This window comes from Oncorhynchus clarkii, chromosome 27, assembly GCF_045791955.1.
Source record: "Oncorhynchus clarkii lewisi isolate Uvic-CL-2024 chromosome 27, UVic_Ocla_1.0, whole genome shotgun sequence".
In the NCBI taxonomy this organism is placed as follows: domain Eukaryota; kingdom Metazoa; phylum Chordata; class Actinopteri; order Salmoniformes; family Salmonidae; genus Oncorhynchus; species Oncorhynchus clarkii.
This window is the reverse complement of record NC_092173.1, coordinates 47,366,672-47,390,231: the sequence shown is the minus strand read 5'-3', so window position 1 is coordinate 47,390,231 and position 23,560 is coordinate 47,366,672. Positions and strand designations below refer to the sequence as shown.

At 36.8% G+C, this 23,560-nt stretch overlaps 1 protein-coding gene across 1 annotated transcript in view; it reads right to left on the bottom strand.

The window, feature by feature from the left end:
* Positions 1-6,196: 6,196 nt before the first annotated feature.
* Positions 6,197-23,560, bottom strand: part of LOC139385980 (GRB2-associated binding protein 2) — a 182,923-nt gene continuing 165,559 nt past the window's right edge. Inside the window, exon 12 of the mRNA XM_071131297.1 lies at positions 6,197-6,563. Coding sequence (XP_070987398.1) covers positions 6,417-6,563 — 147 coding nt within the window. The 3' untranslated portion in view covers positions 6,197-6,416. The remainder of the gene's footprint in view (positions 6,564-23,560) is intronic.

Sequence of the window (23,560 nt, the reverse complement as noted above, 5' to 3'; positions counted from 1 at the left end):
ATGAATCACTAGTCAACTACAGGTCTCTCTGTGTAGAAGTATGAATCACTAGTCAACTACAGGTCTCTGTGTAGAAGTATGGATCACTAGTCAACTACAGGTCTCTCTGTGTAGAAGTATGAATCACTAGTCAACTACAGGTCTCTGTGTTCTCTGTGTGTAGAAGTATGAATCACTAGTAAACTACAGGTCTCTGTGTAGAAGTATGGACCACTAGTCAACTACAGGTCTCTCTCTGTGTAGAAGTATGGATCACTAGTCAACTACAGGTCTCTCTCTGTGTAGAAGTATGAATCACTAGTAAACTACAGGTCTCTGTGTAGAAGTATGAATCACTAGTAAACTACAGGTCTCTGTGTAGAAGTATGAATCACTAGTAAACTACAGGTCTCTCTCTGTGTAGATGTATGGATCACTAGTCAACTACAGGTCTCTCACTGTGTAGAAGTATGGATCACTAGTCAACTACAGGTCTCTGTGTAGAAGTATGGATCACTAGTCAACTACAGGTCTCTCTCTGTGTAGAAGTATGGATCACTAGTCAACTACAGGTCTCTCTCTGTGTAGAAGTATGAATCACTAGTAAACTACAGGTCTCTGTGTAGAAGTATGAATCACTAGTAAACTACAGGTCTCTCTCTGTGTAGAAGTATGGATCACAAGTCAACTACAGGTCTCTCTCTGTGTAGAAGTATGGATCACTAGTCAACTACAGGTCTCTCTCTGTGTAGAAGTATGGATCACTAGTCAACTACAGGTCTCTGTGTAGAAGTATGGATCACTAGTCAACTACAGGTCTCTGTGTAGAAGTATGGATCACTAGTCAACTACAGGTCACTGTGTAGAAGTATGGATCACTAGTCAACTACAGGTCTCTGTTTAGAAGTATGGATCACTAGTCAACTACAGGTCTCTCTCTGTGTAGAAGTATGGATCACTAGTCAACTATAGGTCTCTCTCTGTGTAGAAGTATGGATCACTAGTCAACTACAGGTCTCTGTGTAGATGTATGGATCACTAGTCAACTACAGGTCTCTCTGTGTAGAAGTATGGATCACTAGTAAACTACAGGTCTCTCTCTGTGTAGAAGTATGGATCACTAGTAAACTACAGGTCTCTGTGTAGAAGTATGGATCACTAGTCAACTACAGGTCTCTGTGTAGAAGTATGGATCACTAGTCAACTACAGGTCTCTCTGTGTAGAAGTATGGATCACTAGTCAACTACAGGTCTCTCTCTGTGTAGAAGTATGGATCACTAGTCAACTACAGGTCTCTCTGTGTAGAAGTATGAATCACTAGTCAACTACAGGTCTCTCTCTGTGTAGAAGTATGAATCACTAGTCAACTACAGGTCTCTCTCTGTGTAGAAGTATGGATCACTAGTCAACTACAGGTCTCTGTGTAGAAGTATGGATCACTAGTCAACTACATGTCTCTCTGTGTAGAAGTATGGATCACTAGTCAACTACATGTCTCTCTGTGTAGAAGTATGGATCACTAGTCAACTACAGGTCTCTCTGTGTAGAAGTATGGATCACTAGTCAACTACAGGTCTCTGTGTAGAAGTATGAATCACTAGTCAACTACAGGTCTCTCCCTGTGTAGAAGTATGGATCACTAGTCAACTACAGGTCTCTCTCTGTGTAGAAGTATGAATCACTAGTCAACTACAGGTCTCTGTGTAGAAGTATGGATCACTAGTCAACTACAGGTCTCTGTGTAGAAGTATGGATCACTAGTCAACTACAGGTCTCTGTGTAGAAGTATGGATCACTAGTCAACTACAGGTCTCTGTGTAGAAGTATGGATCACTAGTCAACTACAGGTCTCTGTGTAGAAGTATGAATCACTAGTCAACTACAGGTCTCTCTCTGTGTAGAAGTATGGATCACTAGTCAACTACAGGTCTCTGTGTAGAAGTATGGATCACAAAATTCAACCGTAAAAAATTGGAGAGAAAAAATAACACACTTATTCCGCAAAGATCTGAGCCCAAATTATTTTGAGCCCCAACATATTTGCATATTACCTCCCCCCAAACCCCACCCCCCTTGTCAGTAAAAAATAATGCTAATAATAATAACAACAACAACAATAATGATAGAAAAACATGAACATGTAACCATTAGCAACCATCAATAACACCATCGTCGATCTAATCAAAAGCAACTTTTGGCCGTACTGGTCGTCAATTCTTCAGTGCGTACCAAATGGCATCCTATTCACTACAGTGAACTACTTTAGACCAGGGCCCATAGTGAACTACTTTAGACCAGGGCCCATAGTGCACTACTTTAGACCAGGGCCCATAGTGAACTACTTTAGACCAGGGCCTATAGTGAACTACTTTAGACCAGGGCCTATAGTGAACTACTTTAGACCAGGGCCTATAGTGAACTACTTTAGACCAGGACCCATAGTGCACTACTTTAGACCAGGGCCCATAGTGAACTACTTTAGACCAGGGCCCATAGTGCACTACTTTAGACCAGGGCCCATAGTGAACTACTTTAGACCAGGGCCTATAGGGCACTACTTTAGACCAGGGCCCATAGTGAACTACTTTAGACCAGGGCCCATAGTGAACTACTTTAGACCAGGGCCTATAGTGAACTACTTTAGACCAGGGCCCATAGTGAACTACTTTAGACCAGGGCCCATAGTGAACTACTTTAGACCAGGGCCTATAGTGCACTACTTTAGACCAGGACCCATAGTGAACTACTTTAGACCAGGGCCCATAGTGCACTACTTTAGACCAGGGCCCATAGTGAACTACTTTAGACCCGGGCCTATAGGGCACTACTTTAGACCAGGGCCCATAGTGAACTACTTTAGACCAGGACCTATAGTGAACTACTTTAGACCAGGGCCCATAGTGAACTCCTTTAGACCAGGGCCCATAGTGAACTACTTTAGACCAGGGCCCATAGTGAACTACTTTAGACCAGGGCCCATAGTGAACTACTTTAGACCAGGGCCCATAGTGCACTACTTTAGACCAGGACCTATAGTGAACTACTTTAGACCAGGGCCAATAGTGAACTACTTTAGACCAGGACCTAAAGGGCAATATATGGAATAGGTTGCCATTTGGGACAGAAAACCTTAAATAGTGATATACCTTTTAGTGGTTCCAGCCCACAAAAGAAGTACTGGACATTCATTAATGTACACAAAATGAAATATTATTGCCAATCATATTTTGCCCCCACATTAAAGTGGTTATGAATTAATGTATTACTAACCTGTTAATATAATTATGTTTTTAAAAATAAGTGTATCCCTAGAATAAAGCGACATTCTTTCATCAGAATTCATGAAATTATAATTGATCATGTCAAGATTTGAGGATAATTGTAATGAATGTCACTGCTCCTCTTCTGTCGTTTTTCTAATGAAGGCTATGTCCCAAATCCTGTTCTCTATATAGTGCACTCCTTTAGACCAGGGCCTATAGTGCACACCTTTAGACCAGGGCCTATAGTGCACTACTTTAGACCAGGGCCTAAAGTGCACTACTTTAGACCAGGACCTATAGTGCACTACTTTAGACCAGGGCCTATAGTGCACTACTTTAGACCAGGGCCTATAGGGAACTACTTTAGACCAGGGCCTAAAGTGCACTACTTTAGACCAGGACCTATAGTGCACTACTTTAGACCAGGGCCTATAGTGAACTACTTTAGACCAGGGCCTATAGTGCACTACTTTAGACCAGGGCCTATAGTGCACTACTTTAGACCAGGGCCTATAGTGCACTACTTTAGACCAGGGCCTATAGTGAACTACTTTAGACCAGGGCCTATAGTGAACTACTTTAGACCAGGGCCTATAGTGAACTACTTTAGACCAGGGCCCCTTAGAGTGCCATTTGGAATACATTACACTTTTCTAAAATGGCACCCAGATTTTGTTTTCTTAGTTTAAAAAAAAGTTAGGTTATTGACGCCGTTTGGGATTTGTTTTTCACTCTGTTTCAAAATAAATGCTTTATCTCAGAACGAAAACTGCAGTTAATTGTGCAGAAAATGTCATAGAAATCCGTTTAGAGGAAAACGAACGTGGACACATTGACCTCTGCTATATATTGACCTCTGTGTCCAACGTTATAACGACTCAGTAAATGTTCCTCCTCGTCAACCTGTCTGTCAGTGCATATGTTCATGTAGGGTGTGTGTGTGTGTGTGAACGTGTGTACGTCTACGTGTGTGTGTGTGTGTGTGTATTATAATGTTGTAGTGGTATAGAAACCTTTTCCTCACATTGGATATTACCCCTCAACGTTTCTCTCTTTGACGTCTCTAATTCTCTCGAGTCCATTAGAGAGAGAGAGAGAGTAGCTGAGGGGGTCCCCCAGGGAAAACTGTTCTAGTGTAGAGCATCAATGAACCAAACACAGATATTTCACACCTCTGTGTCTCAAATGGCACCCTTCTCCCATAGTGCACTACTTTAGACCAGGGCCTATAGTGCACTACTTTAGACCAGGGCCCATAGTGCACTACTTTAGACCAGGGCCCATAGTGCACTCCTTTAGACCAGGGCCCATAGTGCACTCCTTTAGACCAGGGCCCATAGTGCACTACTTTAGACCAGGGCCCATAGTGCACTCCTTTAGACCAGGGCCCATAGTGCACTACTTTAGACCAGGGCCCATAGTGCACTACTTTAGACCAGGGCCCATAGTGCACTACTTTAGACCAGGGACCATAGTGCACTCCTTTAGACCAGGGCCTATAGTGAACTACTTTAGACCAGGGCCCATAGTGCACTACTTTAGACCAGGGCCTATAGTGAACTACTTTAGACCAGGGCCCATAGTGCACTACTTTAGACCAGGGCCTATAGTGCACTACTTTAGACCAGGGCCTATAGTGCACTACTTTAGACCAGGGCCTATAGTGCACTACTTTAGACCAGGGCCTATAGTGCACTACTTTAGACCAGGGCCTATAGTGCACTACTTTAGACCAGGGCCTATAGTGAACTACTTTAGACCAGGGCCTATAGTGCACTACTTTAGACCAGGGCCTATAGTGAACTACTTTAGACCAGGGCCTATAGTGCACTACTTTAGACCAGGGCCCATAGGGGAATAAGGGGTCATTTGGGACACACCCCTTTTTCACCATTATATGCAAATATAAACTAAATGAAATGAGATGCTGTCTCTTCTTTTACACGGTCTTCATTACTTCTTTCTGACATGTCTGAGCTTCCGTCTATTGTTTAAGAGCCGTCGCTGCAACCAGAGTCACCCCGTTAACGGAAGAACCAGTATTTATGGATGAATACATTATTTAAACGAGCTCGATCAACCGACAGCCATTTTGAAATTCTCATTAAGGCTCCTGGAGAGAATGTTTTATTGTAAGGCTGTTATTTGGTCTCCTACACCAGACGTGCACGGCTAAGCTGAAAATACTGCCTGCAGTGCAGTGAAAATAACCTCTACGCTTGTTTCACTTCTGCAAGGCTCAGCTAAAATGGTTGATTGAAGTCAGAAAAGAATGGGAGAGTGAGCCTGACGAGCCCCCCCCCCCCCTCCGCCCGATGTCCTATCAAGCAAAATGAGGCTGCATCTGTAATAGAATATGCATTCCTGATACAATTCCACTGCCTGGTTGGGTGGTTAGCAGTTTGACTGGCAGCAAATAGTTTTACAGTAGCTATGTACATTAGCTGACCCGCTAAACAGGAAGAAAACACACTCAACGTTGTGTTACAGTTGAAATGGCTGTAGAGAAGTACTAGAAGAGTTGTTCCCCGAAGCTTGACAGAGTCAGAGAAAAATCTAGAAGAAAGGTTACTGTACAGGTTAGTATTCGGGAAGGCAAGTTCCTATCACTCCAGTCCAGCTTTAACAGTCTCTTTAGGAAGAAAAGCTTTGGCAGGTTCAGGTTGGGTCTCTGTCCGCCTGCATCAAGCGTTGGCTGCACAGCACTGATGATCACCACAGAACACAGCTAGGCGTTGACTTTTTGTCTCCTATTTTTGAGCCAAGTCCTCATTTCAGTCCTCAACTCATTTAAATCCTCATTTCAGTCCTCAACTCATTTCAGTCCTCAACTCATTTAAATCCTAATTTCAGTCCTCAACTCATTTAAATCCTCATTTCAGTCCTCAACTCATTTCAGTCCTCAACTCATTTTAGTCCTCATTTCAGTCCTCAACTCATTTTAGTCCTCATTTCAGTCCTCATTTCGGTCCTTATTTCGGTCCTCAACTCATTTTAGTCCTCAAGTAATTTTAGCCTGTCCAACAGAGGTAATCTGTGTCTCCGACATCCATAAATGTTCCTTCACTCCTCAAACTGACTTCTGTCAGTAACAGTGTAACATCCTATAGGAGATGCTTGTCTTGACATGAGGTAAGGAAGGTCAGAGCGCCGTGTCTTCCCCAGGGTTACTGTCAGGACTTTACAGTCTTAGGGGCGGGGTCGGTGGACTGTCGGACGTCTGTCCACTCCTGCATGGTGTTCTGGAGGGCCTGCGTCTTCTCCTTGTCCACCTGGACATAATCCACCTTCTCATCAGATGTCACCGAGGACGTAGAGGGCTGGGGGAGGAGAATGGAGGAGAGTGGAGAGTGGAGGAGAGTGGAGGGAGTGGAGAGGAGAGTGGAGGAGAAGAGAGTGGAGAGGATATGAGTGGAAAGGAGAGGAGTAGAGAAGAAAGGAGAATGGAGGAGAGGAGAACGGCATTAATATTCATATTTGAACAGCACAGAAACTGGATAAGAAAAGGACAAACTAAATAGAGTTTTTGAGGGGGGAGCATTTACACTATATTAATTTACACAATATATATAAAGAATGATATGTACAGCAGCAGATAGAATCAGCTAAATTGAGAATGCAGTATTTAAAAACACACTAAAAAAACCCATGGCAATTGGATTGAATATCAAAGTTCGGAATATAAACATATATGTATCTATGTACTATATATGATGGTGTGTATAGACAGTATAGACAGTAGTTATATATGATGGTGTGTATAGACAGTATAGACAGTAGTTATATAGGATGGTGTGTATAGACAGTAGTTATATAGGATGGTGTGTATAGACAGTAGTTATACAGGATGGTGTGTATAGACAGTATAGACAGTAGTTATATAGGATGGTGTGTATAGACAGTAGTTATATAGGATGGTGTGTATAGACAGTAGTTATATAGGATGGTGTGTATAGACAGTATAGACAGTAGTTATATAGGATGGTGTGTATAGACAGTAGTTATATAGGATAGTGTGTATAGACAGTAGTTATGTAGGATGGTGTGTATAGACAGTATAGACAGTAGTTATATAGGATGGTGTGTATAGACAGTAGTTATATAGGATGGTGTATATAGACAGTAGTTATATAGGATGGTGTATATAGACAGTAGTTATATAGGATGGTGTGTATAGACAGTAGTTATATAGGATGGTGTGTATAGACAGTATAGACAGTAGTTATATAGGATGGTGTGTATAGACAGTAGTTATATAGGATAGTGTGTATAGACAGTAGTTATGTAGGATGGTGGGTATAGACAGTATAGACAGTAGTTATATAGGATGGTGTGTATAGACAGTAGTTATATAGGATGGTGTGTATAGACAGTAGTTATATAGGATGGTGTGTATAGACAGTAGTTATATAGGATGGTGTGTATAGACAGTAGTTATATAGGATGGTGTGTATAGAGAGTAGTTATATAGGATGGTGTGTATAGACAGTAGTTATATAGGATGGTGTGTATAGACAGTATAGACAGTAGTTATATAGGATGGTGTGTATAGACAGTATAGACAGTAGTTATATAGGATGGTGTGTATAGACAGTAGTTATATAGGATGGTGTGTATAGACAGTATAGACAGTAGTTATATAGGATGGTGTATATAGACAGTAGTTATATAGGATAGTGTGTATAGACAGTAGTTATATAGGATGGTGTGTATAGACAGTAGTTATACAGGATGGTGTGTATAGACAGTAGTTATATAGGATGGTGTGTATAGACAGTATAGACAGTAGTTATAGAGGATGGTGTGTATAGACAGTAGTTATAAAGGATGGTGTGTATAGACAGTAGTTATATAGGATGGTGTGTATAGACAGTAGTTATATAGGATGGTGTATATAGACAGTAGTTATATAGGATGGTGTGTATAGACAGTAGTTATATAGGATGGTGTGTATAGACAGTATAGACAGTAGTTATATAGGATGGTGTGTATAGACAGTAGTTATATAGGATAGTGTGTATAGACAGTAGTTATGTAGGATGGTGTGTATAGACAGTATAGACAGTAGTTATATAGGATGGTGTGTATAGACAGTAGTTATATAGGATGGTGTGTATAGACAGTAGTTATATAGGATGGTGTGTATAGACAGTATACACAGTAGTTATATAGGATGGTGTGTATAGACAGTAGTTATATTGGATGGTGTGTATAGACAGTAGTTATATAGGATGGTGTGTATAGACAGTAGTTATATAGGATGGTGTGTATAGACAGTAGTTATATAGGATGGTGTGTAGAGACAGTAGTTATATTGGATGGTGTGTATAGACAGTAGTTATATAGGATGGTGTGTATAGACAGTATAGACAGTAGTTATATAGGATGGTGTATATAGACAGTAGTTATATAGGATAGTGTGTATAGACAGTAGTTATGTAGGATGGTGTGTATAGACAGTAGTTATATAGGATGGTGTGTATAGACAGTAGTTATATAGGATGGTGTGTATAGACAGTATAGACAGTAGTTAAATAGGATGGTGTGTATAGACAGTAGTTATGTAGGATGGTGTGTATAGACAGTAGTTATACAGGATGGTGTGTATAGACAGTAGTTATATAGGATGGTGTGTATAGACAGTAGTTATATAGGATGGTGTGTATAGACAGTAGTTATATAGGATGGTGTGTATAGACAGTAGTTATATAGGATGGTGTGTATAGACAGTATAGACAGTAGTTATATAGGATGGTGTGTATAGACAGTAGTTGTATAGGATGGTGTGTATAGACAGTAGTTATACAGGATGGTGTGTATAGACAGTATAGACAGTAGTTATATAGGATGGTGTATATAGACAGTAGTTATATAGGATGGTGTGTATAGACAGTATAGACAGTAGTTATATAGGATGGTGTGTATAGACAGTAGTTATATAGGATGGTGTGTATAGACAGTAGTTATATAGGATGGTGTGTATAGACAGTAGTTATATAGGATGGTGTGTATAGACAGTAGTTATATAGGATGGTGTATATAGACAGTAGTTATATAGGATGGTGTATATAGACAGTAGTTATATAGGATGGTGTGTATAGACAGTATAGACAGTAGTTATATAGGATGGTGTGTATAGACAGTATAGACAGTAGTTATATAGGATGGTGTGTATAGACAGTATAGACAGTAGTTATATAGGATGGTGTGTATAGACAGTAGTTATATAGGATGGTGTGTATAGACAGTAGTTATATAGGATGGTGTGTATAGACAGTAGTTATATAGGATGGTGTGTATAGACAGTATAGACAGTAGTTATATAGGATGGTGTGTATAGACAGTATAGACAGTAGTTATATAGGATGGTGTGTATAGACAGTAGTTATATAGGATGGTGTGTATAGACAGTATAGACAGTAGTTATATAGGATGGTGTATATAGACAGTAGTTATATAGGATAGTGTGTATAGACAGTAGTTATATAGGATGGTGTGTATTGACAGTAGTTATACAGGATGGTGTGTATAGACAGTAGTTATATAGGATGGTGTGTATAGACAGTAGTTATAAAGGATGGTGTGTATAGACAGTAGTTATATAGGATGGTGTGTATAGACAGTAGTTATATAGGATGGTGTATATCTACAGTAGTTATATAGGATGGTGTGTATAGACAGTAGTTATATAGGATGGTGTGTATAGACAGTATAGACAGTAGTTATATAGGATGGTGTGTATAGACAGTAGTTATATAGGATAGTGTGTATAGACAGTAGTTATGTAGGATGGTGTGTATAGACAGTATAGACAGTAGTTATATAGGATGGTGTGTATAGACAGTAGTTGTATAGGATGGTGTGTATAGACAGTAGTTATACAGGATGGTGTGTATAGACAGTATAGACAGTAGTTATATAGGATGGTGTATATAGACAGTAGTTATATAGGATGGTGTGTATAGACAGTATAGACAGTAGTTATATAGGATGGTGTGTATAGACAGTAGTTATATAGGATGGTGTGTATAGACAGTATAGACAGTAGTTATATAGGATGGTGTGTATAGACAGTAGTTATATAGGATGGTGTGTATAGACAGTATAGACAGTAGTTATATAGGATGGTGTGTATAGACAGTATAGACAGTAGTTATATAGGATGGTGTGTATAGACAGTAGTTATATAGGATGGTGTGTATAGACAGTAGTTATATAGGATGGTGTGTATAGACAGTAGTTATATAGGATGGTGTGTATAGACAGTAGTTATATAGGATGGTGTATATAGACAGTAGTTATATAGGATGGTGTATATAGACAGTAGTTATATAGGATGGTGTGTATAGACAGTATAGACAGTAGTTATATAGGATGGTGTGTATAGACAGTATAGACAGTAGTTATATAGGATGGTGTGTATAGACAGTATAGACAGTAGTTATATAGGATGGTGTGTATAGACAGTAGTTATATAGGATGGTGTGTATAGACAGTAGTTATATAGGATGGTGTGTATAGACAGTATAGACAGTAGTTATATAGGATGGTGTGTATAGACAGTATAGACAGTAGTTATATAGGATGGTGTGTATAGACAGTAGTTATATAGGATGGTGTGTATAGACAGTAGTTATATAGGATGGTGTATATAGACAGTAGTTATATAGGATGGTGTATATAGACAGTAGTTATATAGGATGGTGTGTATAGACAGTATAGACAGTAGTTATATAGGATGGTGTGTATAGACAGTATAGACAGTAGTTATATAGGATGGTGTGTATAGACAGTATAGACAGTAGTTATATAGGATGGTGTGTATAGACAGTAGTTATATAGGATGGTGTGTATAGACAGTATAGACAGTAGTTATATAGGATGGTGTGTATAGACAGTAGTTATATAGGATGGTGTGTATAGACAGTATAGACAGTAGTTATATAGGATGGTGTGTATAGACAGTAATTATATAGGATTGTGTGTATTGACAGTAGATATATAGGATGCTGTGTATAGACAGTATAGACAGTAGTTATATAGGATGGTGTGTATAGACAGTAGTTATATAGGATGGTGTGTATAGACAGTAGTCATACAGGATGGTGTATATAGACAGTAGTTATATAGGATGGTGTGTATAGACAGTAGTTATACAGGATGGTGTATATAGACAGTAGTTATATAGGATGGTGTGTATAGACAGTAGTTATATAGGATGGTGTGTATAGACAGTATAGACAGTAGTTATATAGGATGGTGTGTATAGACTGTATAGACAGTAGTTATGTAGGATGGTGTGTATAGACAGTATAGACAGTAGTTATATAGGATGGTGTGTATAGACAGTATAGACAGTAGTTATGTAGGATGGTGTGTATAGACAGTATAGACAGTAGTTATATAGGATGGTGTGTATAGACAGTATAGACAGTAGTTATATAGGATGGTGTGTATAGACAGTAGTTATATAGGATGGTGTGTATAGACAGTAGTTATATAGGATGGTGTGTATAGACAGTAGTTATATAGGATGGTGTGTATAGACAGTATAGACAGTAGTTATATAGGATGGTGTGTATAGACAGTAATTATATAGGATTGTGTGTATTGACAGTAGTTATATAGGATGCTGTGTATAGACAGTATAGACAGTAGTTATATAGGATGGTGTGTATAGACAGTAGTTATATAGGATGGTGTGTATAGACAGTAGTCATACAGGATGGTGTATATAGAGAGTAGTTATATAGGATGGTGTGTATAGACAGTATAGACAGTAGTTATATAGGATGGTGTGTATAGACAGTAGTTATATAGGATGGTGTGTATAGACAGTAGTTATATAGGATGGTGTGTATAGACAGTAGTTATATAGGATGGTTTGTATAGACAGTAGTTATATAGGATGGTGTATATAGACAGTAGTTATATAGGATGGTGTATATAGACAGTAGTTATATAGGATGGTGTGTATAGACAGTATAGACAGTAGTTATATAGGATGGTGTGTATAGACAGTATAGACAGTAGTTATATAGGATGGTGTGTATAGACAGTATAGACAGTAGTTATATAGGATGGTGTGTATAGACAGTAGTTATATAGGATGGTGTGTATAGACAGTAGTTATATAGGATGGTGTGTATAGACAGTAGTTATATAGGATGGTGTGTATAGACAGTATAGACAGTAGTTATATAGGATGGTGTGTATAGACAGTATAGACAGTAGTTATATAGGATGGTGTGTATAGACAGTAGTTATATAGGATGGTGTGTATAGACAGTATAGACAGTAGTTATATAGGATGGTGTATATAGACAGTAGTTATATAGGATAGTGTGTATAGACAGTAGTTATATAGGATGGTGTGTATAGACAGTAGTTATACAGGATGGTGTGTATAGACAGTAGTTATAAAGGATGGTGTGTATAGACAGTAGTTATATAGGATGGTGTGTATAGACAGTAGTTATATAGGATGGTGTATATAGACAGTAGTTATATAGGATGGTGTGTATAGACAGTAGTTATATAGGATGGTGTGTATAGACAGTAGTTATATAGGATGGTGTGTATAGACAGTATAGACAGTAGTTATATAGGATGGTGTGTATAGACAGTAGTTATATTGGATGGAGTGTATAGACAGTAGTTATATAGGATGGTGTGTATAGACAGTAGTTATATAGGATGGTGTGTATAGACAGTAGTTATATAGGATGGTGTGTATAGACAGTATAGAAAGTAGTTATATAGGATGGTGTGTAGAGACAGTAGTTATATTGGATGGTGTGTATAGACAGTAGTTATATAGGATGGTGTGTATAGACAGTAGTTATATAGGATGGTGTATATAGACAGTAGTTATATAGGATAGTGTGTATAGACAGTAGTTATGTAGGATGGTGTGTATAGACAGTAGTTATATAGGATGGTGTGTATAGACAGTAGTTATATAGGATGGTGTGTATAGACAGTATAGACAGTAGTTAAATAGGATGGTGTGTATAGACAGTAGTTATGTAGGATGGTGTGTATAGACAGTAGTTATACAGGATGGTGTGTATAGACAGTAGTTATATAGGATGGTGTGTATAGACAGTAGTTATATAGGATGGTGTGTATAGACAGTAGTTATATAGGATGGTGTGTATAGACAGTAGTTATATAGGATGGTGTGTATAGACAGTATAGACAGTAGTTATATAGGATGGTGTGTATAGACAGTAGTTGTATAGGATGGTGTGTATAGACCGTAGTTATACAGGATGGTGTGTATAGACAGTATAGACAGTAGTTATATAGGATGGTGTATATAGACAGTAGTTATATAGGATGGTGTGTATAGACAGTATAGACAGTAGTTATATAGGATGGTGTGTATAGACAGTAGTTATATAGGATGGTGTGTATAGACAGTATAGACAGTAGTTATATAGGATGGTGTGTATAGACAGTAGTTATATAGGATGGTGTGTATAGACAGTATAGACAGTAGTTATATAGGATGGTGTGTATAGACAGTATAGACAGTAGTTATATAGGATGGTGTGTATAGACAGTAGTTATATAGGATGGTGTATATAGACAGTAGTTATATAGGATGGTGTATATAGACAGTAGTTATATAGGATGGTGTGTATAGACAGTATAGACAGTAGTTATATAGGATGGTGTGTATAGACAGTATAGACAGTAGTTATATAGGATGGTGTGTATAGACAGTATAGACAGTAGTTATATAGGATGGTGTGTATAGACAGTAGTTATATAGGATGGTGTGTATAGACAGTAGTTATATAGGATGGTGTGTATAGACAGTATAGACAGTAGTTATATAGGATGGTGTGTATAGACAGTATAGACAGTAGTTATATAGGATGGTGTGTATAGACAGTAGTTATATAGGATGGTGTGTATAGACAGTAGTTATATAGGATGGTGTATATAGACAGTAGTTATATAGGATGGTGTATATAGACAGTAGTTATATAGGATGGTGTGTATAGACAGTATAGACAGTAGTTATATAGGATGGTGTGTATAGACAGTATAGACAGTAGTTATATAGGATGGTGTGTATAGACAGTATAGACAGTAGTTATATAGGATGGTGTGTATAGACAGTAGTTATATAGGATGGTGTGTATAGACAGTAGTTATATAAGATGGTGTGTATAGACAGTAGTTATATAGGATGGTGTGTATAGACAGTATAGACAGTAGTTATATAGGATGGTGTGTATAGACAGTATAGACAGTAGTTATATAGGATGGTGTGTATAGACAGTATAGACAGTAGTTATATAGGATGGTGTATATAGACAGTAGTTATATAGGATAGTGTGTATAGACAGTAGTTATATAGGATGGTGTGTATAGACAGTAGTTATACAGGATGGTGTGTATAGACAGTAGTTATATAGGATGGTGTGTATAGACAGTAGTTATAAAGGATGGTGTGTATAGACAGTAGTTATATAGGATGGTGTGTATAGACAGTAGTTATATAGGATGGTGTATATCTACAGTAGTTATATAGGATGGTGTGTATAGACAGTAGTTATATAGGATGGTGTGTATAGACAGTATAGACAGTAGTTATATAGGATGGTGTGTATAGACAGTAGTTATATAGGATAGTGTGTATAGACAGTAGTTATGTAGGATGGTGTGTATAGACAGTATAGACAGTAGTTATATAGGATGGTGTGTATAGACAGTAGTTGTATAGGATGGTGTGTATAGACAGTAGTTATACAGGATGGTGTGTATAGACAGTATAGACAGTAGTTATATAGGATGGTGTATATAGACAGTAGTTATATAGGATGGTGTGTATAGACAGTATAGACAGTAGTTATATAGGATGGTGTGTATAGACAGTAGTTATATAGGATGGTGTGTATAGACAGTATAGACAGTAGTTATATAGGATGGTGTGTATAGACAGTAGTTATATAGGATGGTGTGTATAGACAGTATAGACAGTAGTTATATAGGATGGTGTGTATAGACAGTATAGACAGTAGTTATATAGGATGGTGTGTATAGACAGTAGTTATATAGGATGGTGTGTATAGACAGTAGTTATATAGGATGGTGTGTATAGACAGTAGTTATATAGGATGGTGTGTATAGACAGTAGTTATATAGGATGGTGTATATAGACAGTAGTTATATAGGATGGTGTATATAGACAGTAGTTATATAGGATGGTGTGTATAGACAGTATAGACAGTAGTTATATAGGATGGTGTGTATAGACAGTATAGACAGTAGTTATATAGGATGGTGTGTATAGACAGTATAGACAGTAGTTATATAGGATGGTGTGTATAGACAGTAGTTATATAGGATGGTGTGTATAGACAGTAGTTATATAGGATGGTGTGTATAGACAGTATAGACAGTAGTTATATAGGATGGTGTGTATAGACAGTATAGACAGTAGTTATATAGGATGGTGTGTATAGACAGTAGTTATATAGGATGGTGTATATAGACAGTAGTTATATAGGATGGTGTATATAGACAGTAGTTATATAGGATGGTGTGTATAGACAGTATAGACAGTAGTTATATAGGATGGTGTGTATAGACAGTATAGACAGTAGTTATATAGGATGGTGTGTATAGACAGTATAGACAGTAGTTATATAGGATGGTGTGTATAGACAGTAGTTATATAGGATGGTGTGTATAGACAGTATAGACAGTAGTTATATAGGATGGTGTGTATAGACAGTAGTTATATAGGATGGTGTGTATAGACAGTATAGACAGTAGTTATATAGGATGGTGTGTATAGACAGTAATTATATAGGATTGTGTGTATTGACAGTAGATATATAGGATGCTGTGTATAGACAGTATAGACAGTAGTTATATAGGATGGTGTGTATAGACAGTAGTTATATAGGATGGTGTGTATAGACAGTAGTCATACAGGATGGTGTATATAGACAGTAGTTATATAGGATGGTGTGTATAGACAGTAGTTATACAGGATGGTGTATATAGACAGTAGTTATATAGGATGGTGTGTATAGACAGTAGTTATATAGGATGGTGTGTATAGACAGTATAGACAGTAGTTATATAGGATGGTGTGTATAGACTGTATAGACAGTAGTTATGTAGGATGGTGTGTATAGACAGTATAGACAGTAGTTATATAGGATGGTGTGTATAGACAGTATAGACAGTAGTTATGTAGGATGGTGTGTATAGACAGTATAGACAGTAGTTATATAGGATGGTGTGTATAGACAGTATAGACAGTAGTTATATAGGATGGTGTGTATAGACAGTAGTTATATAGGATGGTGTGTATAGACAGTAGTTATATAGGATGGTGTGTATAGACAGTAGTTATATAGGATGGTGTGTATAGACAGTATAGACAGTAGTTATATAGGATGGTGTGTATAGACAGTAATTATATAGGATTGTGTGTATTGACAGTAGTTATATAGGATGGTGTGTATAGACAGTAGTTATATAGGATGGTGTGTATAGACAGTATAGAAAGTAGTTATATAGGATGGTGTGTAGAGACAGTAGTTATATTGGATGGTGTGTATAGACAGTAGTTATATAGGATGGTGTGTATAGACAGTAGTTATATAGGATGGTGTATATAGACAGTAGTTATATAGGATAGTGTGTATAGACAGTAGTTATGTAGGATGGTGTGTATAGACAGTAGTTATATAGGATGGTGTGTATAGACAGTAGTTATATAGGATGGTGTGTATAGACAGTATAGACAGTAGTTAAATAGGATGGTGTGTATAGACAGTAGTTATGTAGGATGGTGTGTATAGACAGTAGTTATACAGGATGGTGTGTATAGACAGTAGTTATATAGGATGGTGTGTATAGACAGTAGTTATATAGGATGGTGTGTATAGACAGTAGTTATATAGGATGGTGTGTATAGACAGTAGTTATATAGGATGGTGTGTATAGACAGTATAGACAGTAGTTATATAGGATGGTGTGTATAGACAGTAGTTGTATAGGATGGTGTGTATAGACCGTAGTTATACAGGATGGTGTGTATAGACAGTATAGACAGTAGTTATATAGGATGGTGTATATAGACAGTAGTTATATAGGATGGTGTGTATAGACAGTATAGACAGTAGTTATATAGGATGGTGTGTATAGACAGTAGTTATATAGGATGGTGTGTATAGACAGTATAGACAGTAGTTATATAGGATGGTGTGTATAGACAGTAGTTATATAGGATGGTGTGTATAGACAGTATAGACAGTAGTTATATAGGATGGTGTGTATAGACAGTATAGACAGTAGTTATATAGGATGGTGTGTATAGACAGTAGTTATATAGGATGGTGTATATAGACAGTAGTTATATAGGATGGTGTATATAGACAGTAGTTATATAGGATGGTGTGTATAGACAGTATAGACAGTAGTTATATAGGATGGTGTGTATAGACAGTATAGACAGTAGTTATATAGGATGGTGTGTATAGACAGTATAGACAGTAGTTATATAGGATGGTGTGTATAGACAGTAGTTATATAGGATGGTGTGTATAGACAGTAGTTATATAGGATGGTGTGTATAGACAGTATAGACAGTAGTTATATAGGATGGTGTGTATAGACAGTATAGACAGTAGTTATATAGGATGGTGTGTATAGACAGTAGTTATATAGGATGGTGTGTATAGACAGTAGTTATATAGGATGGTGTATATAGACAGTAGTTATATAGGATGGTGTATATAGACAGTAGTTATATAGGATGGTGTGTATAGACAGTATAGACAGTAGTTATATAGGATGGTGTGTATAGACAGTATAGACAGTAGTTATATAGGATGGTGTGTATAGACAGTATAGACAGTAGTTATATAGGATGGTGTGTATAGACAGTAGTTATATAGGATGGTGTGTATAGACAGTAGTTATATAAGATGGTGTGTATAGACAGTAGTTATATAGGATGGTGTGTATAGACAGTATAGACAGTAGTTATATAGGATGGTGTGTATAGACAGTATAGACAGTAGTTATATAGGATGGTGTGTATAGACAGTATAGACAGTAGTTATATAGGATGGTGTATATAGACAGTAGTTATATAGGATAGTGTGTATAGACAGTAGTTATATAGGATGGTGTGTATAGACAGTAGTTATACAGGATGGTGTGTATAGACAGTAGTTATATAGGATGGTGTGTATAGACAGTAGTTATAAAGGATGGTGTGTATAGACAGTAGTTATATAGGATGGTGTGTATAGACAGTAGTTATATAGGATGGTGTATATCTACAGTAGTTATATAGGATGGTGTGTATAGACAGTAGTTATATAGGATGGTGTGTATAGACAGTATAGACAGTAGTTATATAGGATGGTGTGTATAGACAGTAGTTATATAGGATAGTGTGTATAGACAGTAGTTATGTAGGATGGTGTGTATAGACAGTATAGACAGTAGTTATATAGGATGGTGTGTATAGACAGTAGTTGTATAGGATGGTGTGTATAGACAGTAGTTATACAGGATGGTGTGTATAGACAGTATAGACAGTAGTTATATAGGATGGTGTATATAGACAGTAGTTATATAGGATGGTGTGTATAGACAGTATAGACAGTAGTTATATAGGATGGTGTGTATAGACAGTAGTTATATAGGATGGTGTGTATAGACAGTATAGACAGTAGTTATATAGGATGGTGTGTATAGACAGTAGTTATATAGGATGGTGTGTATAGACAGTATAGACAGTAGTTATATAGGATGGTGTGTATAGACAGTATAGACAGTAGTTATATAGGATGGTGTGTATAGACAGTAGTTATATAGGATGGTGTGTATAGACAGTAGTTATATAGGATGGTGTGTATAGACAGTAGTTATATAGGATGGTGTGTATAGACAGTAGTTATATAGGATGGTGTATATAGACAGTAGTTATATAGGATGGTGTATATAGACAGTAGTTATATAGGATGGTGTGTATAGACAGTATAGACAGTAGTTATATAGGATGGTGTGTATAGACAGTATAGACAGTAGTTATATAGGATGGTGTGTATAGACAGTATAGACAGTAGTTATATAGGATGGTGTGTATAGACAGTAGTTATATAGGATGGTGTGTATAGACAGTAGTTATATAGGATGGTGTGTATAGACAGTATAGACAGTAGTTATATAGGATGGTGTGTATAGACAGTATAGACAGTAGTTATATAGGATGGTGTGTATAGACAGTAGTTATATAGGATGGTGTATATAGACAGTAGTTATATAGGATGGTGTATATAGACAGTAGTTATATAGGATGGTGTGTATAGACAGTATAGACAGTAGTTATATAGGATGGTGTGTATAGACAGTATAGACAGTAGTTATATAGGATGGTGTGTATAGACAGTATAGACAGTAGTTATATAGGATGGTGTGTATAGACAGTAGTTATATAGGATGGTGTGTATAGACAGTATAGACAGTAGTTATATAGGATGGTGTGTATAGACAGTAGTTATATAGGATGGTGTGTATAGACAGTATAGACAGTAGTTATATAGGATGGTGTGTATAGACAGTAATTATATAGGATTGTGTGTATTGACAGTAGATATATAGGATGCTGTGTATAGACAGTATAGACAGTAGTTATATAGGATGGTGTGTATAGACAGTAGTTATATAGGATGGTGTGTATAGACAGTAGTCATACAGGATGGTGTATATAGACAGTAGTTATATAGGATGGTGTGTATAGACAGTAGTTATACAGGATGGTGTATATAGACAGTAGTTATATAGGATGGTGTGTATAGACAGTAGTTATATAGGATGGTGTGTATAGACAGTATAGACAGTAGTTATATAGGATGGTGTGTATAGACTGTATAGACAGTAGTTATGTAGGATGGTGTGTATAGACAGTATAGACAGTAGTTATATAGGATGGTGTGTATAGACAGTATAGACAGTAGTTATGTAGGATGGTGTGTATAGACAGTATAGACAGTAGTTATATAGGATGGTGTGTATAGACAGTATAGACAGTAGTTATATAGGATGGTGTGTATAGACAGTAGTTATATAGGATGGTGTGTATAGACAGTAGTTATATAGGATGGTGTGTATAGACAGTAGTTATATAGGATGGTGTGTATAGACAGTATAGACAGTAGTTATATAGGATGGTGTGTATAGACAGTAATTATATAGGATTGTGTGTATTGACAGTAGTTATATAGGATGGTGTGTATAGACAGTAGTTATATAGGATGGTGTGTATAGACAGTATAGAAAGTAGTTATATAGGATGGTGTGTAGAGACAGTAGTTATATTGGATGGTGTGTATAGACAGTAGTTATATAGGATGGTGTGTATAGACAGTAGTTATATAGGATGGTGTATATAGACAGTAGTTATATAGGATAGTGTGTATAGACAGTAGTTATGTAGGATGGTGTGTATAGACAGTAGTTATATAGGATGGTGTGTATAGACAGTAGTTATATAGGATGGTGTGTATAGACAGTATAGACAGTAGTTAAATAGGATGGTGTGTATAGACAGTAGTTATGTAGGATGGTGTGTATAGACAGTAGTTATACAGGATGGTGTGTATAGACAGTAGTTATATAGGATGGTGTGTATAGACAGTAGTTATATAGGATGGTGTGTATAGACAGTAGTTATATAGGATGGTGTGTATAGACAGTAGTTATATAGGATGGTGTGTATAGACAGTATAGACAGTAGTTATATAGGATGGTGTGTATAGACAGTAGTTGTATAGGATGGTGTGTATAGACCGTAGTTATACAGGATGGTGTGTATAGACAGTATAGACAGTAGTTATATAGGATGGTGTATATAGACAGTAGTTATATAGGATGGTGTGTATAGACAGTATAGACAGTAGTTATATAGGATGGTGTGTATAGACAGTATAGACAGTAGTTATATAGGATGGTGTGTATAGACAGTAGTTATATAGGATGGTGTGTATAGACAGTATAGACAGTAGTTATATAGGATGGTGTGTATAGACAGTAGTTATATAGGATGGTGTGTATAGACAGTATAGACAGTAGTTATATAGGATGGTGTGTATAGACAGTATAGACAGTAGTTATATAGGATGGTGTGTATAGACAGTAGTTATATAGGATGGTGTATATAGACAGTAGTTATATAGGATGGTGTATATAGACAGTAGTTATATAGGATGGTGTGTATAGACAGTATAGACAGTAGTTATATAGGATGGTGTGTATAGACAGTATAGACAGTAGTTATATAGGATGGTGTGTATAGACAGTATAGACAGTAGTTATATAGGATGGTGTGTATAGACAGTAGTTATATAGGATGGTGTGTATAGACAGTAGTTATATAGGATGGTGTGTATAGACAGTATAGACAGTAGTTATATAGGATGGTGTGTATAGACAGTATAGACAGTAGTTATATAGGATGGTGTGTATAGACAGTAGTTATATAGGATGGTGTGTATAGACAGTAGTTATATAGGATGGTGTATATAGACAGTAGTTATATAGGATGGTGTATATAGACAGTAGTTATATAGGATGGTGTGTATAGACAGTATAGACAGTAGTTATATAGGATGGTGTGTATAGACAGTATAGACAGTAGTTATATAGGATGGTGTGTATAGACAGTATAGACAGTAGTTATATAGGATGGTGTGTATAGACAGTAGTTATATAGGATGGTGTGTATAGACAGTATAGACAGTAGTTATATAGGATGGTGTGTATAGACAGTAGTTATATAGGATGGTGTGTATAGACAGTAGTTATATAGGATGGTGTGTATAGACAGTATAGACAGTAGTTATATAGGATGGTGTGTATAGACAGTAGTTATATAGGATGGTGTGTATAGACAGTAGTCATACAGGATGGTGTATATAGACAGTAGTTATATAGGATGGTGTGTATAGACAGTAGTTATACAGGATGGTGTATATAGACAGTAGTTATATAGGATGGTGTGTATAGACAGTAGTTATATAGGATGGTGTGTATAGACAGTATAGACAGTAGTTATATAGGATGGTGTGTATAGACTGTATAGACAGTAGTTATGTAGGATGGTGTGTATAGACAGTATAGACAGTAGTTATATAGGATGGTGTGTATAGACAGTATAGACAGTAGTTATATAGGATGGTGTGTATAGACAGTATAGACAGTAGTTATATAGGATGGTGTGTATAGACAGTATAGACAGTAGTTATATAGGATGGTGTGTATAGACAGTAGTTATATAGGATGGTGTGTATAGACAGTATAGACAGTAGTTATATAGGATGGTGTGTATAGACAGTAGTTATATAGGATGGTGTGTATAGACAGTATAGACAGTAGTTATATAGGATGGTGTGTATAGACAGTAATTATATAGGATTGTGTGTATTGGCAGTAGTTATATAGGATGCTGTGTATAGACAGTATAGACAGTAGTTATATAGGATGGTGTGTATAGACAGTAGTTATATAGGATGGTGTGTATAGACAGTAGTCATACAGGATGGTGTATATAGAGAGTAGTTATATAGGATGGTGTGTATAGACAGTAGTTATACAGGATGGTGTATATAGACAGTAGTTATATAGGATGTGTGTATAGACAGTAGTTATATAGGATGGTGTGTATAGACAGTATAGACAGTAGTTATATAGGATGGTGTGTATAGACTGTATAGACAGTAGTTTTGTAGGATGGTGTGTATGGACAGTATAGACAGTAGTTATATAGGATGGTGTGTATAGACAGTATAGACAGTAGTTATGTAGGATGGTGTGTATAGACAGTATAGACAGTAGTTATATAGGATGGTGTGTATAGACAGTATAGACAGTAGTTATATAGGATGGTGTGTATAGACAGTAGTTATATAGGATGGTGTGTATAGACAGTAGTTATATAGGATGGTGTGTATAGACAGTATAGACAGTAGTTATATAGGATGGTGTGTATAGACAGTAGTTATATAGGATGGTGTGTATAGACAGTATAGACAGTAGTTATATAGGATGGTGTGTATAGACAGTATAGACAGTAGTTATATAGGATGGTGTGTATAGACAGTAGTTATATAGGATGGTGTATATAGACAGTAGTTATATAGGATGGTGTGTATAGACAGTAGTTATATAGGATGGTGTGTATAGACAGTATAGACAGTAGTTATATAGGATGGTGTGTATAGACAGTAGTTATATAGGATGGTGTGTATAGACAGTATAGACAGTAGTTATA